The sequence below is a fragment of the Amphiprion ocellaris genome, chromosome 6, assembly GCF_022539595.1.
Source record: "Amphiprion ocellaris isolate individual 3 ecotype Okinawa chromosome 6, ASM2253959v1, whole genome shotgun sequence".
In the NCBI taxonomy this organism is placed as follows: domain Eukaryota; kingdom Metazoa; phylum Chordata; class Actinopteri; family Pomacentridae; genus Amphiprion; species Amphiprion ocellaris.
In genome coordinates, this window is record NC_072771.1 from 26,352,728 (window position 1) to 26,380,716 (window position 27,989).

The 27,989-nt window shown below is 38.9% G+C and overlaps 1 protein-coding gene across 1 annotated transcript in view; it reads left to right on the plus strand.

The window, feature by feature from the left end:
* stpg2 (sperm-tail PG-rich repeat containing 2) overlaps positions 1–27,989 on the plus strand; it is a 66,151-nt gene that overhangs the window by 3,852 nt on the left and 34,310 nt on the right. The window contains exons 4-10 of the mRNA XM_023280871.3: positions 458–616; positions 4,428–4,543; positions 5,542–5,653; positions 10,499–10,606; positions 18,071–18,230; positions 21,067–21,230; positions 21,551–21,643. Coding sequence (XP_023136639.2) covers positions 458–616; positions 4,428–4,543; positions 5,542–5,653; positions 10,499–10,606; positions 18,071–18,230; positions 21,067–21,230; positions 21,551–21,643 — 912 coding nt within the window. The remainder of the gene's footprint in view (positions 1–457; positions 617–4,427; positions 4,544–5,541; positions 5,654–10,498; positions 10,607–18,070; positions 18,231–21,066; positions 21,231–21,550; positions 21,644–27,989) is intronic.

Genomic DNA, 27,989 nt, shown 5'->3' on the forward strand with positions numbered 1-27,989 from the left:
AGAAACTTTCACCTCCGCACCAGACATGAACAAATCTCTACAGATACTCTTCTTCTATGCTTGTGTGAATATTTGAATAGCACATATGCACATGTGTATTACTTCCAGCTGTGCAAAGTTAGTAGTAGAGTTGTGTCTTTTCATTTTCACTGAAATCTTTGTACATTTTCTCTCTGCAGATATTGTTGTTATTGAACTTCTACACTTCTACATTCTGCTTCTTTGGCCTTTACGTCTTTCTTCTTCTGTTTTCCCAATTGTCTTTTACTTCTTATCTGCTACGTCTCTCACTCCTCCTTGCTCTGTCTCTGTCCCTCCTTCAGTCTCATACTATATTGGCCCCAGGCAGTGTTGAGCTGCTTTGAAAGCCAGGCCATTTTTTCCATCAGAATCCCTGACTTTTCGCACCGCTCTTACTGCTTTTCTCCTGCCTTTTCTCTCTGCGCACTGGCTGCAGGCTAAAAGTCTCCGGCTGGTTCGTCAGTCAGATATCCCATCCATTCCTTCCCCGGGCCAGGCCTATGGCTATGAGGAAGATGTCCTGGGTGTGCTCCGCAAGCAAAAGCCTCCTCCTAGCGACCCAACCCTGGGGCCAGCCTACTACAATCCACTGCTGGTAAGGACAAAATACACACACACACGTGCACAGTTCTGTCAAAGTTTGAATGTACATCCATCAGCAAGTGTGAAACACTTGTGCACGCATGTGTGCTTTCATTAATTTGTACAAGTGTGTGTCTGAGTGTACTTACTCTGCCACGAGGCGAGGTCCATTACTGTTAGGTAGATCTAATGCACCACTGAACCCCCACCCCACCTCATTCAGTTGGCCCAAAACCCATTTCCATAGCTAATGAATGCAGCTCCACTTTAAAAAAAAGCCACAGCGCACCAATGCTCATCCATTTTACATGCCAACAAAGAGAGCCATTAGTAATTATTCTTCAAGCTATATTACAATATTCACTTAAAATAATGCACACGCCTGCTGGTCTAGCTCTCAATTAAGCAATTTTTCATCTGTTAATGACCGGAGGAAGTCAACAGCGTCCTTGAATGTTGGCCGAGGTTGTGTCAACACACCGGCGCAGGCACAGAGGCGTGCTGTGATTTAGGGCTATCAGCAGTGCATCCATCCATGGCTTTTTTTTTTCGTCTCAACTTCTGTTGCTCTCCCTTTGAAAGTTCAACCTCTGTTTCCGTCTGTCTCCCTCCCTCTGTTCATCCGTCTGACACACTCATTTCTTTAAACTCAAACACTTCCCCCACCCCATGCTCTGACTGAGTTCAAAAGTGTGGAGAGGCGGAATTAAGTGGTTTTCTGAGGACGTAACTTCAAAGTGGCTGGGACAACCTTTGAATGATAAAAAATTCTACTGAAATCTGAAGTACATACATTTGTTTTCTATCTGGGTGTTATTGAGACACACAAAAACATCTTAATCAGTTTTATCCACTGACCCTAAACTTACGGTTCAAGTCTCTATTGACAAAACTATTACTTTAGAAATAGACTACTAAGCTGCAGTAGTATGTAGGTATTGGCGAGGACAGACTCACCACAGACATACTGGCTCAGGCACACGATATGTTGACATCTGTGAATAATTCTGGAAGTAGTGTTGCATCAGAAACAGTGTCACCACAAGGTATTTTGTTAGTTTAGATTGTGTGATATTAGATTTGGTAGATGATCATTTAACAGCCAGCCAGATGGTGATGTGGAACACAAACTGTTAGTTAGAAGTAGTCGAACATGTGAATCAGTTTAGAAAATGAACATGTGAAAGGTTTAGATAGCAGCACTTGCCAACTGGCCATTCAATGAAAGAGCTTCATTCACGACAGGGGTCATAGCAACTGTTCCACCACCAGAATCTGTTGTGGAAATTGTGCTTTTTTTTCTGTAGCTTTCTGCTGTGCAGTGAGTCTTCCCTTTTAATTTGTTAACGTTCTGTACGTCTTGATAGTGTTTTTTATTCTTCAGTAACCTATGGTACTGTCCCCATGTAATAGTCACTCTATCTGTGGTATTTGGAGTGTTGTGTATATGTTTATAGATCCTGCCCACACACAAACTTACTACCATAAACTTTGATTTCTGGGCGATTATTTTATTCTCATTTACACAATAAAAAAACCTGCCTTTTCATTTTATCACAACTGAATGAATATGTTTACATCAGAGTTCTGTTCAGTGGACCCAAGAGCACAACAAAAGAAGCAGGTTGTAAAAGCAAAAAGAGTTTTCCCTACAAAAAGCAGGGTCACAGTTACCAAAACCGGGCAAAGCAGACCAAAGACAGGGAGCAGGCAGAAGAGGAATACCAAGTACAAGCAATGTTAAAAAGCACAAAAAACTAGCAAGTACTGAGAGCAGCAACTGACTGCTTGAAAGCTGAAGCACAAATCGCAAAGATAATCTGTAGTAGTGACCTGGTAATATACAGATGTGTGACCTGAACCCTTAACCCCTCCAGTGTCCATCAAGTGGCTGACTTCTGCTGTAGGCGACATTTTGCTGACATTATTGGGTCCACACATCCCCTCAGATGGAAGAGTCACTGCAAATCAATACAAAGTTGTTCTGAGTGATCACCTCTGTCCTATAATGGGACATTTCTATCCCAAGGGGAGTTGTCTCTTCCAGGATGACAATGCCTCCATCCATAGGACACTAGAGGTCACTGAATGATTTGATGGAAATAATGTGAATCATTTGCTATGGCCTTTGTAGTCACAAGATCTCAACCCAGTTGAATGTTCAGAGGCCCACCTCTCCACCACCACCACTGAAACACTAAATGAGGGAATATCTTTTGGAATAATGATGTTCCATCTATCTGGTAGGATTCAAAGGATTTGAAGAATCCATGCCAAAGCATATTGAAGCTGTTCTGGTGGCAAGTAGTGGTCCACGTCACAAAAAGTTGTTTTATTTATTTTTTTGCTCTAATTTCTGTAAATACTGCAGAAACTGACTGATAAACCAAGACCCGAATCAGGTGAGCAGAAGGGCATTTAGGATCAGGTGGGAAAGAAGGGCAGATGGGAGTGGCTGGTCTGAAATGACAGGAGTGGGTGAACTGAAAACAGACAGTCGGAGCAAAAGAAATGACTATAGGGAAAGCGTGACAGTTTATACCCACTAGCTGTGTTTTTGTTTTTCTTTTAAAGCTCTCCTTGACATAAATAGGAAATTCGTGCCTCAGAGCTCAGTGCAAGCTGTGATACCATCACGGTGCTCGTGTGTGTTTGTATGCAATGCAGAGCAGTTCTGTTTTTCTTTTTAACTCTAAGCATCTAAACATCCTTGTTTCCTATCACCCGTCCTTAAAACTTGATTTGAGGATCAGAGTGAAGAGAACTTCAGATCTTGTCCTCCAATCACTGTTAAAGTTGAGATAAGAAGACAGGCACCACATGGAATTAGAAACTTTTTGAGGCTCCCTGCCAATCCTCCTGTAACCTGCCTCACAGAATAGACACAGACAGTTGGGTCAAGAAAGAAGTTAGACAAGAGATTGAATGAATTTAGTGGCTTTGATTTTTGATTCATGAAAGGCAGTTTTGCTATAGACTTTGTCAATGTCAGCAGCATGAATTGATGTGAACTGAGAAACCAAACTGTGGTTGAAGCCCACTCGGAATGCTACTTGCTCACCCTTCTCTTGTTTTTTGCACAGTGTGAAAACAATATTGGAATAACATTTAATGTGGTGCATTTAACAGAGGAACATGATCTTCAAGTTGAAGATACAAGTCACTATTTGCAACAAGAACTATATGGCTGTGAAAACATATTGATGATGGGGTGAAAATGAGGGATTTTTATGAGTTAATAACACACTGCTTATCCGTACATGTGCTTCAGTTGAAATACAGATAGGAAATGCCATTAGAGAGAGGGTGGTGTGACACGCATCGAAGATCTGGTTACAATATATTTTAGAAAATACACACATAAGATCTCTAAAATGTGGCCAGCTCATTTCCACAGTAGCCTCTCTCAGTTGTTAAGCTGTAGAGCGGACTGGACCTATCTGAAAGGCCAGAGGCAGAGGAAGCAGGCTGTAAAACTCAGAGAGATATGAAAGGATGAAGGGTCTCCCCTAGATCTCTGACATACTCTGGCATTTGGCTGAACTTCACATTTCATTCAGCCACAACTTTATGAGCCTGGCCTGGAAGAGAAAACAGATAAGTGTGTACGAGTCAATTCCATTTTCTACTACTTTGTTCATCCATTTATCATTTTGTTATCTCTCTTCTCTTCTCTTCTCTTCTCTTCTCTTCTCTTCTCTTCTCTTCTCTTCTCTTCTCTTCTCTTCTCTTCTCTTCTCTTCTCTTCTCTTCTCTTCTCTCTGGATGATCATCACTACTCTTTTGGTATCTTTTCACTGTCCTGTTTTTTTCTCTTTCCTTAGTCAGATGTGAGTTCTGCACAGAAGTATAATGGGGTCCACTTTGGCAACATGACCGGGAGGAGAGGTGATGTGCCAGTAAAGAGTGGACCAGGTCCAGGACATTATTACCCTGAGATGTGAGTATTATATATCATGCTGAAGAATTTAATGAATACCCAAAATGCCCAAATGTCAAACTATTGTTATAAACTGTCACTCTTCGTTTTTTTTTCATTTATACCTATTGGGAACAATTTTGTCAAGTATGATTTTACTTAAGTCTGAATATGTATCATATAAATCCCATGAAGAGAACATTTTTTGTAAAAAAAAAGTATTGATATTCAATTTAATTTGATGCCTAACCATCAATTCGTATATTTGGGATACAATTTTCATAAATTCACAGTTTGAAGCAGGAATAAAGAGCCCAGTGGCTGGTTAGATTAGATGCTGTAGGGCATCTAATCTCAGAAGTTCACTGCTCTTGAGCTCTTACTGAGATGTGTGCTGAATAGAGAGGCTGTTCCTCCAAGTGAAATATTGCTTTGATCCTTCAGCCAGGGCATTATGTTTGACATTTTTCACATAGCATTTCTATTGATGGCCACGGAGGATGGGGTTTGCTAAGCACTTCTACTCAGGTGGGCACACATCCAGCTCGACTATTCATAAAGGAACTGACTCAGTAATACAAGAAAATGTGTGCATGTGAATAATCATACTGTTTACACATAAGTGAAGCAGGCAGGTGTGTACACTTCCATACAGCAAATTGGTGATACGCATGCAACTATTGGGATCATTTAAAAATTATTGAAAAGTCTTTACTTTTTCCCCCTCGTCTTTATGGTAGGGAGAAGCCTCTTTTCTCTAGTTTATTTGTTCTCTCTACTGTCCCCTGCTTCCATCTTTCTTTGCTTTGTTTTCTATCCCTATTTATTTTTCCATTACACATCTCTCTTGACTTCTCATTTAATATGTTTTATCTCCCCAACCCTACTTTCTTCTGCTGCTCCTTTATTTGTTGTTTTTTTTTTTTAAACATTTTCTCTGTCTTTATTTTTATTTATCTCTTCTGTTTGTTTTTCTGTCTTGTACTTTAAAAGACAGTCATTGCCTCTTTCTACCGCAGAGTCACAGAAACACATTATGAAAATGTGAACCTTCAAAAGGATCAGAGAGGTAGAGCTGAGCTTATCATCCCTCGCTACCATGAAATGGTGCCCAAGCAAGAGGAAAAGAAGGTGAGTATCTGTGAGTATCTTGCCAGCGCAAGCATTTGTGTCCATGTGGTGCTATACATATATGTCTGGATTACTTGTAAAAAAAAAAAAAAAAAAAAAAAAAAAAAAAAAAAGTTTAATGAGTGGAAACAGTTTCTGCACTTGATAGCTATGCTGGGTAGTCACATTCATTTAAAGTAAAGCACCATATAGTGGCTACAAGTGGTCATTAAACCTGCATTGATACTATTTTTTTCATCACAATCCAGCATTGACATAGTATTAGCTTGCACAGCAGTATTAGCTAAAGCTGATATGAGTGTGTTAGGAAACATCCAGCAAAATGAATGTAAAGTAAACCCACTATTTGCTCTCAATTTCTAACAATATCTGGTATTTTACTTGCTCAATGCTCCACTTTGTTCACAAGCTAGTTTCCAACTTGTAGTGCTGGTAGAGGGAGCCATTAGTTGGTTTGTCAGAGCTGAAATCTGCTTCCTGTTCCTATTACAACAAGAGCGATCAAAGAAACCAGAGATGTAAAGTTGCAACCCTTAAAAACCAAGGCAAGGAGCTGAAAGGTACTAAAATGCTCTGTAGAATAACTGCAGAGTTTGTGATTGATCTTTGTGGATTCACCACTCGGTATAGGCTTTGATCCATTGCCAGTTAACAGTCAGGTTAGAGGACTGACTCAATAGTGCCTTCTATATAACAAAAACTACTGTAAGTTTTCTCTAACATTAGTCACAATAAATTATTGACTAGGCTTTTGCAGGAAAAAATATTTTGGAGTTAAGCAAAATATTTTCTGTTAATTATAAATTCAGCTCTTGTAAGATCTTGCTTGTCAGTGAACAGAGCAGTCATCGGTTTAATATGACATTCATGAGGTGTATTTGGACAGCCCACATGAAAATATTTTCACATTCTTGTTAGTAATTTCTGATTTCAAGAGTGACAGGGTACGATAACAAGATGGCATAACCTGTTACTTCTCCCACTAACCAGTCTTAGAACTAAAAAGAAAAAAAAAACAACAACTGAAGAAAAATAAGTTTAAGCACACAATATAAACTTTGCTGTGAAAGAAGGTGGGAAACTTTCACCAGCTGTTATTACTTTGTAGTTGGTGTATATACAGAACTTTATTAATATGCTTTGTTTTTTTTATCTTGTGTCTTGGATATAAGAGCAAGAGATTATATATGTAGTAATAATACCATCAGTTCCGTGTTTTTCTGCTCACCATATTAAACACAGCAAGTAAATTCTTAACCTGTGGGAGACACTGAATCATTAAAGAAAAAAGTTTTAAGCATTATTTTGTTTCTCTTGTAACTGACATTTAATGTGAAGCAAATGGAAAGCCATCATAAGCACATAATGATTAAGTAATGCGCTCGACGCACTGCCTCTGCCTGTTTAAGTGTATTATGTAATGTTGTTGTAATTACATTTTAAAGCTCATAAATTTAATGCTTTGACATTTTTCATTAATGTTTTAAAGCAACCGGACCGCCTACCTTTCTTTTAACAGTTAAACAGCTTGTCCCAATTCTTCTCTGCACTTTGATTCAGATTGATTCTTTACACAGTAGGATTTGAAAACTATAGATTCAGAATGAGCTATAATAGTGCACTGTGATTTACAGTGAGAATGGAGTCAAGGTAAGTACTTTGGATTTATTCTGGATTTATTCAAGTAAATCCAATTAAAGATGAAATCATTGAACCCCTCCTTTCCCTTCCTAATTATGATTTATCAGTTTATCTTTTTGCCCATAGAGGGCAGTAAAACATAAGCTGTAATTATGGACTAACAACCGACACACACATACAAACACACACTGCTGCACTGGAGCTGGATGAGTGGAGGGGAGTTACTCACCTGCATATGAACTTGACTGTGCTGGCAGAGTAATGCCTTGTGATGCCTTATTTCACCGATCGGTGGGTTAGAGTGAGTGAGTGAGTGAGTGAGTGAGGGAGGCAGAGTCTGAAAAATGTGGGAGTGGATGAGAAAAAGGTGAATGTATCTTTTTGTCAAGGCACTTAGCTTTTATGTTTTCTAATTTTCCCTTTGCTTCGCTTTTCCTTTTGGTCTTAGTTCATTTTTTTGCATAGTTCATTATACAAGACGTTTTATTCCACGTGTACTACGTCTCTTTACCTAATATATTGCTCCTAAGATTACCAAAATATTTTCTAACTTAACCCCTTGACGCCTGTATTTATTTACAATTAAATAAAAAACATTTTTTGTGTTTTTGCTCTCCAGCTGATGCTAAAATAAGTGGAGATTGTTAATTTATCTATTACGCATAGAACATAGATACATAGATATATAATAATAGTAACAGCTATATAATAATTAGGCCCCACTCTGACTGGTCCTATGAGAAACCAGTGCTTGCAAAAGGTTCCGAGGTATGTATTGAATATGCACAAACCGGCATTGGGGGAATGGATACGCTATCTTGGCTGCAGTCTGAATGAAAGTGGTATGTTGTGAATTCACAACAATAGGCTTATAATATAAATCATCCTTTGACTTTGAATCAACAACTGTCTTCTGTGTAGCTTTTTTTGTGTGCACCGTGCTGTATTTGGACCCCCTACCTACCATGATGGCTGCACCTCCATCCGTCATCATTAGCACCTGGCATCTCAACTCACATGTACTCCCACACATACACTGACCAGATGGGTCATTTCCCACAGTGGGGACATTCAGGACAAACACCTTTACTTCCTGGAGATCAGCAGACAGTCTGCTTTTAATGGCTCGGGGCTGCTGTGGTCCCGTAGAGTTTAAGAGTCTGTGTGTTGGATTTTTCCATTAAATAGGCATTCTGACATGGCAAGGGCAATGACTGAGCGACCCACTTTAACAAATCATTATCGTGTATATCCCTGCAAACAAAAGCAAAACAAATGGAGTTGTACCAATGCAGTAGCTGATATTACTGTGTAAATTCAAAGTTCACTGTCAGTTCATCTTTAAAATGTTGTGGATTACATGTTAACAATATAATGGATGGTGTTATTATGTTTGCAGCTCTAGTTATTTTTGGAAATGGGGAAGCACCATATCTCTCAAGGGGAAGAAAAATAACAGTGCTCGACACAGCTGTCTAACATATAGCGTTGTCTACCATAAAACTGTACACTGAACATATTGGTTGCATGATATGCTCACAATTGTACTGTTTTTCTATGGGCTTGCATAAGGGGTCACTGTGTTTGTTAGCTTGCATAGAGGTGATCAAAAATAATTTCAAAGCCAGTGGTTGTACATCACTGCTAGGAAATCTGTGGATAAAAATTTGTAATGGTATACATTACTGGTGCAGTAAAAAAAAAACAAAAAACAAAACTCAGAGTGAACATCTGAGTACAAATTCCAAGCAGAAAACTTTGCATAAAGTTCTCCACACTGTGTCCAATATTGAAGCTACACATCCCAGTACACACCTTTTTAGTCCACATTTTTAAAGCATGCTGCTTGTGAAGATGTGTAACTTGAGTGTCAAAAACAGTGTGGGAAGATTGAGAGCTGTTTCTCTGCAGTTGTAAATCTTTTCTACACATTCACAAACCTGAATTACAGCACTGTATGGTGATATACAACCACCGGCTTGGAAATAATTTTTATTTCACAGGCTCAAAATGTTATTGACCCTTGTATGAGCTCATATATTTGAACGGTGCAATGATGGCGTAAAATCGACTAAGCCTGTAGATTTACATATGTATCCTCATGGGTGATGAAAAGTGAATAGTGAACCTGTTCAGGAATTCTTGCTGGCTTGTGCTCAGTGCTGTCTGGATGAGAAAAAGGTGCAGAGATCTCCTTAACATTTCAGTAGATGTATGCGACTCTAGCTGAAACTGACCTAAACAAGTGATCTTGCTCTCTGTGTCAAGTGCCTTTATTCTAGCGAACTGTATATTTTATCCTTTAAGAAAAGCATTCTTAGTGGTAGTCTTACTGAATATCAGCATACAGTATGTGACATCCAATTCTGAGGACAAGAAACAGGTTTCTTACAGGGCACTGTGGTCAGTGCTCATGAATAAAGACTGAACTGTCCTTAGGCATAGGGAAGACATATTGTCCTGGAATTCATTGCACTGCCCCCTCACAGTGTAAACAGTGACTACAGAAATCCATGCTTTTTTACTGCAGACCTAGTTAAACCACCTCTGGTCCGGCAAGCTTCTGGGTTTACCACAAATACAAAATTGTCCTGGCTCTGCATTAGGAAACATAGGCATTGACGTGAATGTGAGGAAGTGCTTGTGTTTCCTTATCTCGCTGTCAGCATCTCAGTAAGTGTGAAGTGCTGTTTGCTGCTGGTTTCCTAGTCGCCACAGTTACTGCACTGAAATGATTTGCTTGTCTTCCGTTGTCAGCTGACATGATTATTATACCTGTCAATGAAAAGCACAAACATGCGCGTATTGTTTTTAGTTTTTCTTCTAGTGTGCCAGTTTTTTAAAAAAAACCAAAACATTGATGTCTTACCTTCAGTGCAGAAAAGAAGGGTTTTATTTTCCAAGATGCTCATTCATCAGTTGCTTCATTTGTGAGCTGTGTTTCTCATTTAGTTCATCTTCATAATAAACTTCCCTTCTTCACTATTGTGCCGTTAATTTACCACTGAAAGAGAAAAAAATCAAAGCAAGTTTCTGTCCTTTTCTTTCTTCACAGTGTCCCAGTGTATCACTCCCTCTGACTTTCTGAGTTTCTCCTAATTGACACGGCTACATGAAAAATTATATTATCAAAGCATGTATCTGCATCCCAGTACAAAGTTCCCTTTTGATTCACTGTACATATCTCTTTCTTTTCCCCATCAGGGAGTTCCTGGTCCAGGCCAGTACCACATCAGAAGTCAGTTTGAGAAGCCTGTCAAGCCCAGTGGCAACCTGCCAAAGTTCACTTGTCCCTTCCTCTCACAAGCTGAGGTAAAGCACAAACAACTCTGTGTGCAGCCATGTTGCTGTACTTTCATTTGAATCAGATAGTACAGAGCAGATTCTTGAACAGTTCTTTCATTCTACTGACTCTGTTTCAAGTTTCTGTTTTTTCTTTCCTATGGTATTGACTCCAGTTTTAATTTTGGTTAGTTTTTACTTCATTCATCACTCTATGTCTGTTCACATTTATTAGTCTCTGAATCCAGAACTTCAGTAACATCTTTCCATGTAGAATGACACAGTAACCTGTACTGTCTGTATAAGTAGGCTTGTAACTGCAAAGAGCTGCTGTACATAGCTGCAGTAATTAGCCGTCTCTTAGCAACAGCAGCTACTGTCTAATTAACAAGTATACATAAGGTAGAATGTGAGCAACGGTGTTAATGACACTTTAGGCTGCATTACCTCAAATCTAATTATTTCTTCTCCTCCCAAACACTCCCGTTGCCCCACAGCTTCTGTTCTGCTGATATAGTACCATTCAAGGAAAACTTAATTCACTTTCTTTACCTTATTCATTACTTTACGCAATACTCTACAATCAGGGAAAACAACCAGAGCACGCTAAAACAATTTCTTAGGCATAAACTACAGGGGACAAATATATTCAATTTATATGTTTCCAAAGGAGACTGGATTTTAATATGGAATAGTAAAGATCGGTTACAGATCCACAACACTGAGCCGTTCTTTGCTTGTTTAATTGATGTGCCGGGATTGGAGGGTTTCTTCAGACGAGGGTGAAGATGAGTTTATTAGGAGGCTCAAAGGAGCAAAGATGAAGGATGTGAAAATGTGTAGTTTTTAGGTTTCAGGAATAGCTCTGCACTCCTCCTCTGCGGCACCAGCCCACAGATTCAATCCTGTGAAACCCTGACTGATGTTTTAATTATCACTCAGAGACACACATGCACAATGCGATCGTGTCTGCTCACACTCACGATCACAAATTCAGACGTACATGTGTGTGAATTTCAGCTGCAGACAGATGTACAGGCAGGTTTGCAGGTATTGCTGACATGCAAGCAAATGTATACCTAGATTTTTGTGTACACACTACAGGTTCTCTAAAATTACCTTTATAACGTCTGAAATATTAACATTTTTGTAGTTTCCTGGTGAGAACAACCAATTCAAGATTCTTGGGTTTATTTGATATGTGTGCACATATGTGTGTGTCAGAGTTTGCTCTGACCTAATTTCCCCGGCCACATGCTGCGTTAATGCGTCGACCCTCTGATGTCGTCACTGACACCCACCAAGGAACATGTGTGAGTGTGTGCATGTGTCATAAGTCATCTCCATGGCAGAACTAAGAGCGACAGTTTTCTTAGATCTTCGTCTCCCTGTGAGTCCGGTTCCATCTGACACTGTTATCCTGTGGAGGGATGGAGAGGAAACAAGGGAAGGAGGGAGTAAAAGAGGAGGGAGGGGGAGATAAGCAGAACAGTTGGAGTCTTCCGTATTCACCTCTCCTCCTGCTTTTGACTTCCCACATTCCCAATATCAAAGCATTCAAGCAGACTCTTTGTGAAAACATGGCTTTTCCTCGATTTCCCTTACTCTCACTCCTCTACTCATGTCTCCTTTACCCTTTCTTGGTTCATTCTTGCTCTTCTTTGTTTTTTTTGTCTGCATTTGTTCTCATTGTTTAACTCCACAAAAGAGGTGTCAACATTGTATGAGATTGATGCATATTTTAGTCTTGCAGCCGAATATTTTAATATTTTGTGCATGTGTGTGACCATCACCGGCCCTCCCTGAAAGCTAAGCAGATATTCTTTATTAGAATTCCCTATTATGAGCCAGGGAGGGCAGTGCTACACCTCAGTGATGTGTGGGGGAAACAAAGACTGGATAGGACAAACAGGACGAACAGGATGAACAGGGATAGAAACTAACAGGCGGTGCTATTGCAATTAAAGATTGTAAGGTGGTGTGTTATTCCCAACTAACTGCCCATCAATAAAACAGAAAAAAAAGACAACCAACACAAAAGAAAAAGAGATTCAATAAATAAATAATTAAGCAAACGGTACTGATCACCATAATTGTGGATGTCTTGACAGTATAGGATAGAATAGAATAGGCCAGAAGAGGATACTAGTGAAAGTATGTGTAAAGAAAATTGTGAAACTTGTTGCTGAACACATAATACATGTTGAAAAATATTTGCTGAACTGTGAAAAGGCTGTAAATCATGTAGCACTGAATTGTGGTGTAAGAACTGTTTTTCATCACTTTTGTGTTGAGGATTTTTTGGGCAGGGCACAAATCATGGCTCAAGGATGCACTTGAGTCTTACTTTGCATGACACCTAACACTATAGCATTATTAAAACTAGAGTGCATTATCCTCAGTAGCTCTCCTTCTTGACTGTGAGTGTCCACACATAGCCTACAGTTTGCTAGCTAGCTTTGCTGTCATCTAGCAAATGCAGCTTAGGGTTCTTATTTAATTTCCCAGAAAATGATGATAATGTGGACTTATTTTGTGAGCAAACACGCTGATGGAGAACTGAGAATCCAGACCAACTCAGGCCTCTGCAGTGATCGCTGGGATTCAGAGATAATCTGCTACTTGTGAATGTGGCCGAACTGAGGATCTTGCTTCCTGGCCTTCATCCACCCATCCCACCAACATTCAATGCCATTTGTAACACCACAAGGGTCTTTCAAAAAGTTCTCTACCTCACCAAAAATACATCACAGAAGAAAGATTGTTCTTGTATTTGTCACAGGCCTTGCCTAGCCCCGCCCCCTTCCAGCCATCCGCTCCACTGCCGGTGTGTCTCTGGTCTGTGAGGCTCTCTGCAGCTGCTAATCAGTGGATTAAGTGCAGCTGCGAGAGCCGCACACCTGTAGTTCATCCCATCACCACCTACTATAAAGACCGGCTTCACAAGGCAGCGGATGTGGGTTCGTACTGCCTCAGTTGCTGAGAGAGCTGACTCTCCCCCCGTTTCCAGCTTGTGACTGCTGGCCTTAGTCTGATTATTATAATTTGTACAATAAATTCTGTTTTGACCTGCCTACCGACTCCTCTGAGTCTCACTTGGGTTCAAAATTCTGCACGCCCCATGACAGTATTATTTTTCTGCAGAGTCTCCTTTAACTACAGTGCACTTTTTTCAAACGATTTTTAAGCTTTGCTATCTCTTTGTTCACATCTTGAGCGTCCAGATACTCCTCAACAGCATGGATGACTTCATAATCACTCTGAAAATGGCAGCCAATCGAGTGGTATTTCAGTTTGGGAAACAGAAGTTAGACCGTGGTCGGTGAGTAAGGTGCATGGGGCAACAGCTCAAAGCCACATTTGGATGCTTCTGCCACCTGTGCTGTGTGGATGGGCGTATTGTCCTGGAGGAATAGCAATCAGCTTAAAGCTTTCCTCCACTTGCGAAAAAATGATGAGAAATGTTTAACTTTTTGTGGACAGTGATGTAAGGCTTTATAGTATACAGGTAAGCCCCAATATGGGGTTTACACTCCTTGTTTCCAGGTGAGGCCGAGAACTTTCAATCAGTGAGAATAATTTGACTTGTTTCTTTGCCTTATTATTTTAGGTAGCTTAGTCCACAGCTGCAAAGTAATGAACATATTGTGTATTTACAGTGTATGTTTGGGATTTCACATCTAATCTGTACAAACAAATGCCAATATGTTTGCATGGTTAGTACAGTTCATACAGGCTGTCCTGAAAACTGTCAGTCATCACCTTCCAGAAGCGCTTTTTTTTTAATCACAATTTTGAAACCTGATGACACACTTTTTTTTTGGATTTGGTTAAAATTGGCTGGTTGGTTTATAACAGTTCTTTCTGTTGTGTGTTGCTTTACACAGACTTTAAGCTTACATAACTTTTTTGTGTTCCTCATCTATCATTCTGTTTCACTTACAACTTCATCTCTTATTCTTTGTCCATATTTGTACCCACATTGTTTCTATACCCCATCCTTTAGATTCACATCCTGTTTCATCCTGGTATCCCTGCAGACCATTCTCTCTCTTGATACTTCACATCCTTGTACTTAAAAAAATACTGTGATTTGTAATTTGGGCCTCATAAGAAGTTAAGTGCTTCATAACTTTTCTGCCAGTGACCTCTTGAGAATTCAAAATACACTATAGGCTTCAGCAAATTGCCATACATTATATAAGAAGAGGTTAAGAGGTCCCAGGAAGATAGTGGAATACACACGATAACATATAAAGAGGAGTTTGATATCTGCAACTGTATTTAGCAAAATAGCCTTTTTGTTTATACAGTTAGTTCCAGCAATGGTGACCGTCATCTCTCATACACATTGGTGATGTGAGCAGAAACAAAGGGCCTCAGTGTAACGTTGGACAAATTATTGTGTTTTGTATGCGATCTTGTCAAGGGGTACAACTGAAATTGACACTCTGTTTAAAAAAGCAAACTGCGGACTGAACAGTGTGTCCAGATTTATTCTTTAAAGTATTTATTTCTTGCTTTATTCATGCAACTTAAGCTGTTGGATTGTTTGTTCAGTCTCTGTCATTTACCATGACGCACTGCCTGAACAAATGTACACCTACAGCATGTTTGCACTGTGTTTCTGCTCTGTATTTGTCAAAATTTATCAGGAACCTTTAGTTATTTTCTTTCAGCTTCCTTGCTTTTTTTCCTTGTGACATGTGTACATGCACGTTTATACACACTCAAAGTGGTGTGATGATCACATGGTCAATGCACCAGCTCAGCATGTTGCAGAGAAAGAAATTGGAGTCACACAGCCTCAGGACAAGCATACATTTTTGGCTCAAGTTACAACTTTTTCAACCTGTGAGGACATGTCTTTGCCTTTCTTGTGAAGCCCAGGGAGGACTGGTGTGTTTGTAAAGACTTCATATGCAGTCATGTTGCCTTCTCTTTCTGCTCAGTCTAAATTGACCTTAACAGTGCAAGTGGGGATTTGTTTGGTACCTGAGGGGCATGAGAGCACTTATACTTCTGCTATAGTTAGCTATAGCGCTCACTCTGTGGCCTCATTATTCCACATTAGCAGTCATTAAGATGTTGTGTCACTGAAATACCTACAGTGCCGCATTGTAATGAGACCATTTTGACTTTGGGAGTGATTTTCAAAAGTATTCCTCTGGCATTTCTTATGCATTTGAAAAATGGAACAATAACAACAGAACTAAAGAAAATCTACCATTCAGCTTCTATGGGAAGTGCCAACAGAGCTCAGTGTGTCAGTGGAAGAGAGAAGATGTGCCCGTTAATAAAGCTTTACCAAAGCCAGTAGGACAGAATTGGACTAACAGATGGTCATAAACCCCAGCTCTACAACGGACTTTGAAAGAATACCATTTGGTTTGGCATTGGAACAGCTTGTCCTGTTGTTCGTCCCCTTTCTTTTATTCAAATGCTCAGTTTCTACCCCAAACACTTCCCCTTTCTGTCATTTTCCACTCCTATTAATTTCCTCCTCCAGCTATACCTCTTTACTTAAATTTATTTTCCTCTCATTTCTTTCTTTTTTTTTTTGCCTAAAAGCTCAATAATTCAGCTATGCATTACTAACATAATTTTCATGACCGTGCAAGTAATTTTCCATAGGCTGCATCTTAGGAAGTGCAAATCAATGACTGGCATGCTTCCAATGTATAAGTTATATTTGAGATGGTTCTTATAGTTGAATATTGTCTGGCGAACTGATGATGTTCCCTAGATGATGATGTTCATCAGGGGAATTGGCTTTGTATGTGTGGGTGTGTGGACATGTATTGTTAATATGGCTTTGCTGGTATTTGAAGAAATCAAGTTCTTATTATTCCTCCATTGTGTTGGGCCATCCCTGCTGAATGGTTCAGTTGTGAGAAGCTGAGGAGAAATTTTGTATTACGCTGAAGCACAGTTCACCTTCAGTAATTTTGACTGAGAAGGCAATTTATCTGATTTGGTCCCTTGATTGCCTGTGTTGTTATAACAGGCTATCAGATAAACACATTTGTACCCTGGAAGTGAAGCTGCCAAACAGTTATAATGCTGAATCAGCTCTAATATCAGCAAAATGGTTACATACCTGATTGTGTGCATCATTATCTTTGCGTCGAGGTTGCTGTTTACCCAATCTCATTTTCTATCCCACTGCTTTGTTCTATCTGTGTGAATTCTACCCAAATTTTTTGTCACTCTTTTCTTTTTCTTTTTTGTTCTTTTCTTTTTGTCATTTTTGTTTTCTCTGTTGGTTTCAGTGTGTTTCAGTTTTCTGAGATGTTTACAAGCAGTTGAGTTTTGGGATAGGCAAAGCAGATGACTAGTAGTATAGCATAAAGGAAATCTGAAATATCTAAATAACTACAGTGAGGTCCGCAAGTATTTGGACATTGACACACATTTAGTATTTTTGTCTCTGTGCACTATCACAAGGGATTGCAAATAGAGCCATCAGGATGTGACCGGGGTATTGAATTTCAGATTTATATCAAAGGTTTTAACAACAATATTGGATTAGCTGTTGAGGAATTACAGCATTTTTTACATAGTCTTGTCACAGGCTCCAAAAGAATTGGAAAAATGACTGTTAAGCTATTTCATGGTCAGGTTCAGCCACATTCCTCATTATTTCATGATACATTAAGAAAATAACAGATATGAAATTGATTCCAGTTGTTGAATTTGAAATTACTCGCTCTTTATTGGAACTCTCAACTTGTGGTCCACAGAGATGTTGATAAAACTGAAGGAAACCATTATTAGGTTGCAAAAACAACACAGACCTATCAGAGAAAATTGTGCTGGTGTGCAGAGGAACAATTTGGGAAATTGTGTTACTGTCCAAATACTTGTCTGGAAATGTGAGGCCTTTGGTGATCCCTTAACCTTTCACTGTGTATTCATTAGGTCAGAATTTAAATTTGTCCAATACTTTGGTTTATGACCAAATACCAGAAAAGCTAATGACATTCTCATCAGCCTAAGCTGCTCTTTCTATACTTGCCAATGAAATCAGTACTAATTACATTACAGCATTAGCATACAGCTCAAAGCCCTGCTGTGCTGTAATTAAAAGTACCTGTGTGCAACCTGACATTTTTTTGGGGGGATTCATAGTTTATTCTTCTTGTGAAACATAGTCTTTATTAAGAACAAAGGCTGTCGACATGAAAACTAATCTTTCATGCTTACAAAGTATTCACATTGGAATCCTGCCAATTGTTGCCATTCATCCCCTATGACCTGAACAAAAATGAAGCACAACTGAGGGTGGAAAAGTAAAGCTTAGATTGATCAAAGTCTGTGGTTGTAGATACAGTATTCTCTGCTGGATTTGTTTTTGTGTCACCACGCTGATTTCTGTTTGATCAATACAAAGCGCTATTAATGATTAAATTGCCAAGTTTCGCTGCCTGCTGGGACTTCACTTTTGTTTCCTGCCTTTCCTTAATCTATTGCTTCCTCTCATCTGTTTTTTAGAGGTTTACCTCTATGAAAGAAGTGTCGCCCCCTGTTGGTGCGTATAATGACCCACGCTGTGCCCTGGAGCTGCTGAAGAGGACCACAGGAGTGAAGAAAAGCCCATTTGGCATCACTGCTGTGCGCTTCTCACCGAAACACAAAAATGTCTCCACACCAGGTCAGTGTGTGCGTATGTGGTTGTGTGTTTACATGCGTGTGCCTACCTACCAATTGCTGTGTTCCATTTGGATGCTGTTTAAAGTGATTTTCTGCTTTGATCTGTGCAGTTAATAATCTATTACAATGCAATCCAGTTTTCTCTTTAGCAGATATCAACACTTCATGTGTTTGTACTAAAGACAGAAAGTGTTTGCAAGTAGATTTTATAACATCACTGGCACATGATAGTTTTCTTATGTTTGAGGGCAATAATCATTCGCATTAGAATTGCTTTTTATATTGTTTTTATAAGCAACCCATGTTCTTTCAAAGGTTGGGTTTTAAACAAGTAATGACTTGGGCCAAGTTTGCAGCTTGTAAAAACATTTTGAAATGAAATCAAAGGGTATTATTTGTGTTGTGTGTACACCAATCAGGCATAATGTTTTGACCACCTGCCTAATATTGTGTTGGTCCCCCTTCTGCTGTCAAAACAGCCCTGACCATGAAGGTGTGCTGTGGTGTCTGGCACCAATATGTTAGCAGTAGATCCTTTAAGTCCTGTAAGTTGTGAGGTGGGGCCACCATGGATCGGACTTGTTTGTCCAGCACATCACACAGATGCTCAATTGGATTGAGATCTTGGGAATTTGGAGGCCAAGTCAAAGCCTCAAAATCGTTGTGCTCCTCAAACCATTCCTGAACCATTTTTACTTTCTGGCACGGTGCATTATCCTGCTGAAAGAGGCCACAGCCTCTTTCAGCTGACACTGAAATGTACACCATGTACACCATTTCCATGAAAGGGTGTACATGGTCTGCAACAATGCTTAGGTAGGTGGTCCATGTCAAAGTAACATCCACATTGATAGCAGGACCCAAGGTTTCCCAGCAGAACCAAGGCATCACACTGCCTCTGCCGGCTTTCCTTCTTCCTATAGTGCACCCTGGTGCCATGTTTTCCCAATTTAAGCGATGCACATGCCATGAACGTGATGTAAAAGAAAACGTGATTCATCAGACCAGGCCACCTTCTTCCATTGCTCCGTGGTCCAGTTCTGATGCTCACATACCCATTGTTGGAGCTTTCAACGGTGCACAGTGGTCAGCATAGGCATCCTGACTGGTCTGCAGCTATGCAGCCCAATACACAACAAGCTGCGATGCACTGTGTATTCTGACACCTTTGTCTCAGAACCAGGATTAACTTCTTCAGCAGTTTGAGTTTGTCCGCCTATGATCCTGTCACTGGTTCATTACTGCTCCTTCCTTGGACCACTTTTGATAGATACTGACCACTGCAGACCAGGAACACCCCACAAGAGCTGCAGTTTTTGGAAATGAAAACCCAGTCGTCTAGCAATTTTGCCCTTGTCACATTCGCACAAATCCTTACGCTTGATCATTTTCTTGCTTCTAAAAGATCAACTTTGAGTACAAAATGTTCACTTGCTGCCTAATATATCCAACCCACTATCAGGTGCCATGATGAGAAGGTAATCAATATTTCGCACTTCACCTGTCAGTGGTCATAATGTTTTGCCTAATTGGTGTATGTGTGTGTGTGTGTGTAAACATGTCCAACTTTTCTGTCACATTTTAATATTGTGACAAAACATTGTGACCTGCCAAGGGACTACAGCTGGAAAATAGCTTATAGCTAACTCTGGTGCAATACCTCAAACGGCAACATTTATGTTCAATATTGTACATGGTCCCTTTTTAAATAAGCTGATTAATAATAACAATAATAATAATAATAATAATAATAATAATAATAATAATAATAATAATAATAATAATAATAATAATAATAATAATAATAATAATAATGTTGATATGGTCGCAAAATTTACTTTACCAACAACTGATTTTGTATCTAGCTTTTGGTATGAGAAGTAGAACAAAAAAAGAATTAAAACAGGAGCAATCTACGTAAAGAAAGAAAAAAAAATCTTTTCAACTTCACAACTGACATCAAATCTATTTTTGCTTCTCTAAGCATCTCCCAGTATTTTAATTGTGAATTCATGTCAGAAGGAGTGTTTAATTTATTGACTGCAAAAAAATTTGACAGATTAGGCTCCACACGATTAATTTTAAGGGGATGTCTTTAGTTTTTTCAATTGTTATGACAACACACATTGTACAGATGAGGCAGTAACATTTATTTGCTTTTTTGCATTTAGACTATAAATAATTAGTTCTTAATCAAATTTTTGTTCTTTCTTGAAAATGCAAATGTTTCTCATGGTATTGCCTTGGATTTTCTTTTTTTTTGTATTTTGCCGTTTACTTGGTTTTGTCTAGGTTTTTGTAAATTCTGCATAAGACGTGTTGTGAAATTAATGAAATGTTTTCTCCAGTTACTGAGGTCTCTAAATTGCTTGCAAGTGTTTTCTTAAGTAGTGGTACACAGGGCCATGGTATCATTAGAAAAGAAAAATCATTCTTCTGTTTTCTTCCACTGAAGGGGGCATTCACACAAGTAGACAAAATATTATACTGCTGAAGAGAAAGATAATTAAAACACCAATATTGAGAGCTGCCATATGAAATTTATTGCAGCACAGGTGTGGCACAGATGCCATTTTCAGTCTGAGTCAGCACACAACCTGAGCTGCCCAAACTTGACACTAAGCCAAAGTTACATATGGGTATGGAAATTTCTTTGCATCCTCATTGGGTTTTTGGTCGAACTAACAGGTACAGATTTGAGGGAAAATACCACAGGTATCAGTTATCCGTGCTGTTGTAGTAGACTGTTTTATCTGAGGTCAGTGAAAAGAAAAAATGTGTAAAAGTTATTCTTCACAAACACACGCAGTGATCACCCCTGTCTGTACTGTGTTCAGGTCCAGGTTCCTACAACGTGTTTGAGCATGGTTTAGCCCGTGAGAGTTTTAAAAAGGCATTTTTAGAGAAAACCAGGAAAGGAGGCTTTGGCTCCACTGCTAAACGCAGCTCTGTTTTCCACGACAAGGAATCAATAGAGGCCCCAGGTCCAGGACAGTATGAGGTAGGAAGATCTGTCAATATAGTAATCCATTTATTTTTTAATTTTTTCTTTCTTTCAAGATGCAGTACTTTACTAAGGTTTTAAGCACATTTAGATGCTTATCCATCACACAATACCATCAGGGAGACATGAGATCAGTCCAAGATTCATTTTGTATTGTGATGGCAATGTTGCAATTTGTTGATAGAAGTTTTTTGAAATGGTATTGTACTGTATGTGTCTTGATTTTAATTAAACTAAAATATTAACCTTTACACAAGCCATGAGCATAAACCTTCATACTCTTACCACCAAATATGTGTACATGTGTGAATGTTCAGGCAGAAAAGAAGACAGAGGAGAGCTACAAAAAACAGCAAACGGCGATTTTCAAATCAGCCACAAGACGCCTCATGTCACCACTACTGGCAAAAGTAAGTCTCTTTTCCTCTACACACTCTGTCAATTTGTATCCCAGTTTCTCCCAGAGTTGTCAACCTTTTTGCTATCCAGACACCAAGTTTTTGTAGCAAATCTGTTCCAACCAAGTACAGCAGCCGTTCATGCCAAGTGTCTTACTTTATAAATGGGCCATTGCAGTAGTTAATTTTCTTTGACTGCTTCTTTTCCTCTTAACCAGAATGCTCATTTCTACAGAAGAAAACAGGTCACATTAGAAATAATTAGTTCCTTTTTCCTCTCTTATGTACCTTTTCTTCTGGTTTTACTCACTCCTCCCCTTTTCTTACTTTATTCCTCGCAAGGTGACATTCATATAAACCTAACATAACATACCTACTTACCCTTCTTTAAATTTTCTAAATCTAACTTTATTTTAATTCAAATAATTTATTTTTAATTTATGAACAAATTGTTTTTGAGTGTGAACCAAATTTCAAACAAAGGGACATCAGGTTTTTTTTGATTAATGATTTTGAGTGCATTTAGTATTAAATAATCTAATGTCACTGTAGTGAATCTACCATTTTTATGGAGATAATCTATTAGGATATTCTAGTGTTCATTTTTGTAACAAAAAACTCAACATTTCTATAGCCACTGGGCATCTTAAAGCAATGTCACACTGGAGTGCCTCACAGAGATTCATTTATCTGAAGCTCAGAAAGAGTTTTCAGTGAATTGTGTCATTTAAAAGTCTACTCCTCCAGAGTAACTTTCTGGCTGTGACGTGAATACCAACGATGTTTGTAAGTGAAAAAACAAACAGGATTTGTTAAAGAGTTGTTTCTGTATTAGTGTACAAATTGTTCAAGTGTAACTGAAAGAAAGTTAAAGAGATTTGTAACAAAAAATGATCTCAAAGGTTTACATTTGACAGTGTCCCTCTTGAGTATGTTTTCTGCTTTCAATTTTCTCCTCAGCTTTAACGTTTATTGAATTTTGCTAGCAGTTTTTTCATTTATGTTGCTTCAATTTTTAGTTTCAGTTCAGACACACTTGGTGTAAGGAAATAAATAGCTGTAATTGCCATTTGTGCAACAAATGACCTGTTACTCCAAAACAAAAATGATGAGGACCTACTCCATGACGAGGGCATCGGTAGGTGCCCGGTACAGAACTGTGGGGGCTTTGGTGGAGCAGTGTTTCTTCTGACTTTTACATGTGGAGATTCTGGTTGGGGGGCCGCGCAGTGACGTGGTGGTTAACACTTTTGCCTTGCAACTGGAAGATCCAGATTTGCGTCCCAGCTTTCCTGTGGGATCTTCCTGCATAGAGTTTGCATGTTCTTCTTGTGCATGCGTGGGTTTTCTCCAGGTACTCTGGCTTCCTCCCACAGTCCAAAAATATGCCGAGGTTAATTGATTATTCTAAATTGGCCGTAGGTGTGAATATGAGTGTGATTGTTTGTCTGTATATGTAGCCCTGTGACAGACTGGACACCTGTCCAGGGTGTCCCTTGCCTTCGCCCCAAGTCAGCTGGGATAGACGCCACTCTCCTCGTGACCCTAATGAGGATTAAGTGGTATATAGATGACAGATGGATGGATGGATTCTAGTTGGCTAAAATATTATTACTTATGTAATAATATTTATTCTCATATTTTATTATTTATTTTTATTATATATGCAGTTTGCAGAGGCAGATAGGTAGCTAGGATAGGTATGTAGCTAAATCAACTGACACACAGGCACAAGGCCACAGTTACACATTAGCAAACTGGCTGATTCACAAAATCGATATCAACGCTTGTCACTTTCTTTTTTATTTTGATTATAGCTGCGAGCAAATGAAAGAGAGTGGGCAGGGCGTAGGAGAACCAAAAGAATGAAAAAAATGGAATAAAAATCTCTTGTCAGAAAAACTAGTCAATACAGCTACTGAATATGACAACTACACAAGTGTGCCCCCCCACCCCCTCTTCAAATCTCGCCTGTCTATCCATCACATTTATGAACTGTTCAGGAGATATTCAGCAGAGCATGATGGGAGTATTACTGTCTGAAGCCTCGGGGCGGAAGTGTCACTGAGTGCTTCTTCTCATGCAATCACTTAATTGTGCATGTGTGCACCTCCTGTGTGTGGTACTACATTATGTGTGTATGTATGCATTTATAAATGAATGGTAATGGATCTGTGCATACATGTATACTGTATGTACATTCTGGGGGATATTGAGCAAATCTATTTTTTATATTTACACATGTATTATGTGTTTATAGGTGTGTTTTTAGTGAGTCACACTCCCTCAATGTGTACTAGTGTGTGTGTGTGAGAGCATGCTTGAATTCTCACAGGGACTCACATCATCATCATTACCCTGACAGCTGACAGTAAAATCCATATCAAATCTATAAGTCCATTTTCCTGTTTTTGTTCCTTTCTTTCATCACCCGACTCCCTTGTCTCCCATAAATAGAGGCTGCACCATGACATGCCATTAGCTGTCCATGGATATATCATAAAAATGCAATGAAACACAGAGACAAAAAGTCAATAAGTGACAAACCCTGGGCCGCTGCATATTTTGCTACAGCACATACTCCAAGAATATCTTGCCCATAGCGTTACCTTCTATACAACTGTGACACTCTTTGTCTGACTCACATGACTTTTATTTATTTATCATCTTTCTCTAGTGTCTCACTTCTTTTCACAACTTGTGTCTCTCCACTTTCTTTCTTTTTTTTTATTTACATTGTTTTTTTCTCTGTCTCTTTCTCTGTCCCTCTATCTCCTTGATTCCTCAATCGGTCTGTCAATCTCATCCTCTTCATTCTCTGCATGACTTCACCTCCTGGGTCTTTGCTATTCACCTCATTCTTCAGAGTAAGGGGATGATGCTGCTCTTCAGTTGGATAAATATATGTTTAGCAAACACAATTATCCCAACCGGACCTAATAGGATAGATAATTACACATTATACAGTGAGACTCTCTTTCTCATTCTCTTTGTCTCTCCTTCATTCCCTCCCACTGCTTCTTCCATTCAGTTTAATCTCTCCTTTAATTTTCTGTGTCTCTCAAGCATATTATGTGTGGTTTCTTTTTCAAAGAGCAATATATTGTTTTTTCCACTTGTCACTGATATTAATGAGGTTTCCCCCAACTGTGTTTACCCTCCTCCATGATGTCTGTCTGTGTGGGACAGAAATGCAATACAGTAGCTACTGAACATGTGTTTTACACATGTATATGGTTTTTAATTTTTCACCAGTAAATTACTGTAATACCAGTACATGGGACCAATTAGTACCAGTTGCAAAATTAGAATGTATGAATAAGTGCACAATGGATGCTGTCAGAATATTACATTAACAAGCAACAGTGACAGTTGCCAAGTGGAGGATGGAAATATCTCCAGTTGAGAAGCGCCTCCTTGCTCTATTTGTTTCCTTTGTTATTTTGTCATTGTTGATATATTATGAATCCTGCTTTCAATCAGTGTCAGTGGTACATGTAATAAGAAACATGTTTTAATTTTGTTTATCTGATTCTATCAAGTCGGTTACACTGAGAGAGGAGAATTGTGACGTGGTCCTCATCATCAATTTAACAGACGTTAGTGGAGATAAAATGCAATTCGTTTGACTTTCAGAGACATTATTGCTTGGTTAAATCAGTTTCAAAAGACTTGATCCAACAGCATACTTGAAGGTAACCTTTGTATTATAATTATTTGGCTGTTGTATTAGAATGAATCTGGCAATGGACTTTTATTTAGAGATGTTATTGAAAGTTTTTACATTTTTGTTAGTAATTATTAGTTACTAAACCTTCATGAAAACATACAGTATGTTTGAATTTTTTCAAAAAATGCTGTCAGAACATGTAATGAGGGTTTGTAGCTGTTTTTCGTACCGGAATAAAAGGCACCAGGAAAAACGACCCTGAATGACTATTGTAAAGTCATCTATGATTAATCACTAATGCTTTTTTATATTGTGATGTAGTTTGGTGCACCAGCTTTAATCCACCTTGATGCACTTGTTGATTCCTTGCATTGGCCTATGAATCCAGTGGAAACAGTGGGCATGTAAGCATTTTCACTTTGTCAACATATCTTATAGAGTGCTTTAGTTAACATAATGAGTAACTCTTATAGAGTACTATTCAAACCGCAGAAGACAAGGCCAGATTACAGAGAAAATAACATTTTCGGCCACCTGGTTGTGTCTTTGGGCTTTAATAGTTCAGAGGTTTGGCTTGGACCCAATCCATTTAATGCCTTCAGTGTTTATTAGTTCGGAACTATATTCTAGATGCCAAAATTCTTCTTGTGTTGCCTTCTCGTAAACTTCAAGCAGCTGTATTTTGGTTGGCTAGCAATATGACACGAGTAGTATAGCAAGCATGATAACACTTTACCTCCTGCAATATTTTCCTTTTTTTGTCTTGCTGCCACGAAGATATGCAAGCCCAGAGTTTAAAAGTTGAAGCATCATCAGCTCAGCAGCAGCTCCTTGCTATTGTCATCCCTCTTCAGCAACATTAACTTAGTCAAAGCTGCAACAACTGAATAATTAATCCATTAGCCAGTCAACAGAAAATTTATCAACTATTTCATTTTAACATTCCAGGTTCTCATATGTGCAAAATGTGATGCTTTTATTTCAGGATACTAAACTGAATATCTTTTGGATTGTCATTTTGGTAAAACATGACATCAAAAGGTGTGCAAAATTTTAACAGGCCTTTCTTGAGAAATCATTAATAATTATTTAAGAAAAGAATTGGCAGAATAATCAATACTAGAACTTGGTTATGCAGAAAACGACAAAGGCTGCAACAGTGGAAAATTCTCCTGCAACTTGAGGCCCTGCTGCTTCTTCAGCAGTGTGACTTGTTGAGTCTGAGGCATCAGTTGAACTTTTTTTTTTCAATAATTACATACAGACATACTTGAAAAACTGACAGGCAAAAAAAGACCAGTCAAACCTCTGTCTTGTCATTTCAAGGGACAGTGCAATGCTTCATGTATAGAAGAGAGAAGAGAGGAATTCCACTGCCTCTGGTTGAAACATAGGTACAAATTAAATTCTACACTTATTCTCTGCCAGCGCTGCCTCAGGGTATCCCACGACCTCTGCAACAGAAAGGTCGGCATCAGGAAGGGTTGGCCAGGAGGAAGAGGGAAAGTAAAAAATGGGTAAGAGGCAAAGTACAATAGGGATGAAAGGGAAAAAGGGGAGAAACATGTAGAAAGACAGGAACAGAAGTCAAGAAAGAAGGACTGAGGATCAGGAGAAATAATACTGGAAAAAGGTGCTGGATTAGAGTGGAAAAGAAAAGCAAACTCGTTTAAGCTATGCTCTATTCATAATCATCTCTCCTTTTCAAATCTGTCATTTCCCAACAAGGGGTCTGCTGCTTTCTTCTCCCCAGACAGGTAATCAACTCCTATCAGATCCAGACCTCTAGTGAAAGTGCAGATCTGGCATAGACATGACTTCAAATATTTGAACTAGTTGAGGTGTGTTTCATTTACACTGTCAGAAATGTAAGCATCCTTTGAAGGCACACCATAAGATAAGATACCTAAATAGATTTAAATACATCCCGCCATACCTGCTGTTCAATATATAGGTAACCCCTGTTTGGCAATCTGATCTCTATAAATTTGATAATTAAAATGTCAACAAAAATGAAAAAAGATTGTAAACTGCAAGAGAATACACCGGACTTTTACACAAAGCAAAACAACCACCAATACACAAAAGATCTGCTAAATAAGAAGCAGAGCAGCAAATAGCAAACACAGAGAAACAGATGTAATGAATTTTGGAAGTCAGATAACATGTCTCTGCGGCGTGTTTAATTCACTGTGCAAAAACAGCTTCTACCATTTCCACTGACATAGTACATCTTTTATATTTTTGATTCCAAAAGCCATGAAGTGTGAATAATTTCTCCAAGAAAATGTTGACCTTTACTGCAAGATGAAACTTTTAAGTCAAAGTACAGAAGACATAAACTCCCCATAAAACAGATTATGAAGGCATACTTTTTGCTCTTCTTTTTTTCCCTCTGTCTTTCTTGTCTTACTCCCTTCTTATGATCGGTGATTGTTTCCTGATTAGACTCTTTTAATATCCGTCCCAGTGGGGGACCGTTACCAGGGATACACCAAGGCGGCAGCACAGCATGTGGCTAACTGTTATAGCTAAGATGTCCCTGGGTGATTTTTCATTAACTGGTCATAAAGGAGGCTCTGTGTGGAGCCATTGCACGTGGCCTCAGATCTTCTCCACAGACAGTACTTAAAGGTACTGGCCAAAAAAGAAAAAGAAAAAAAGCCAGTGAGGAAAAAATGGAGGCAA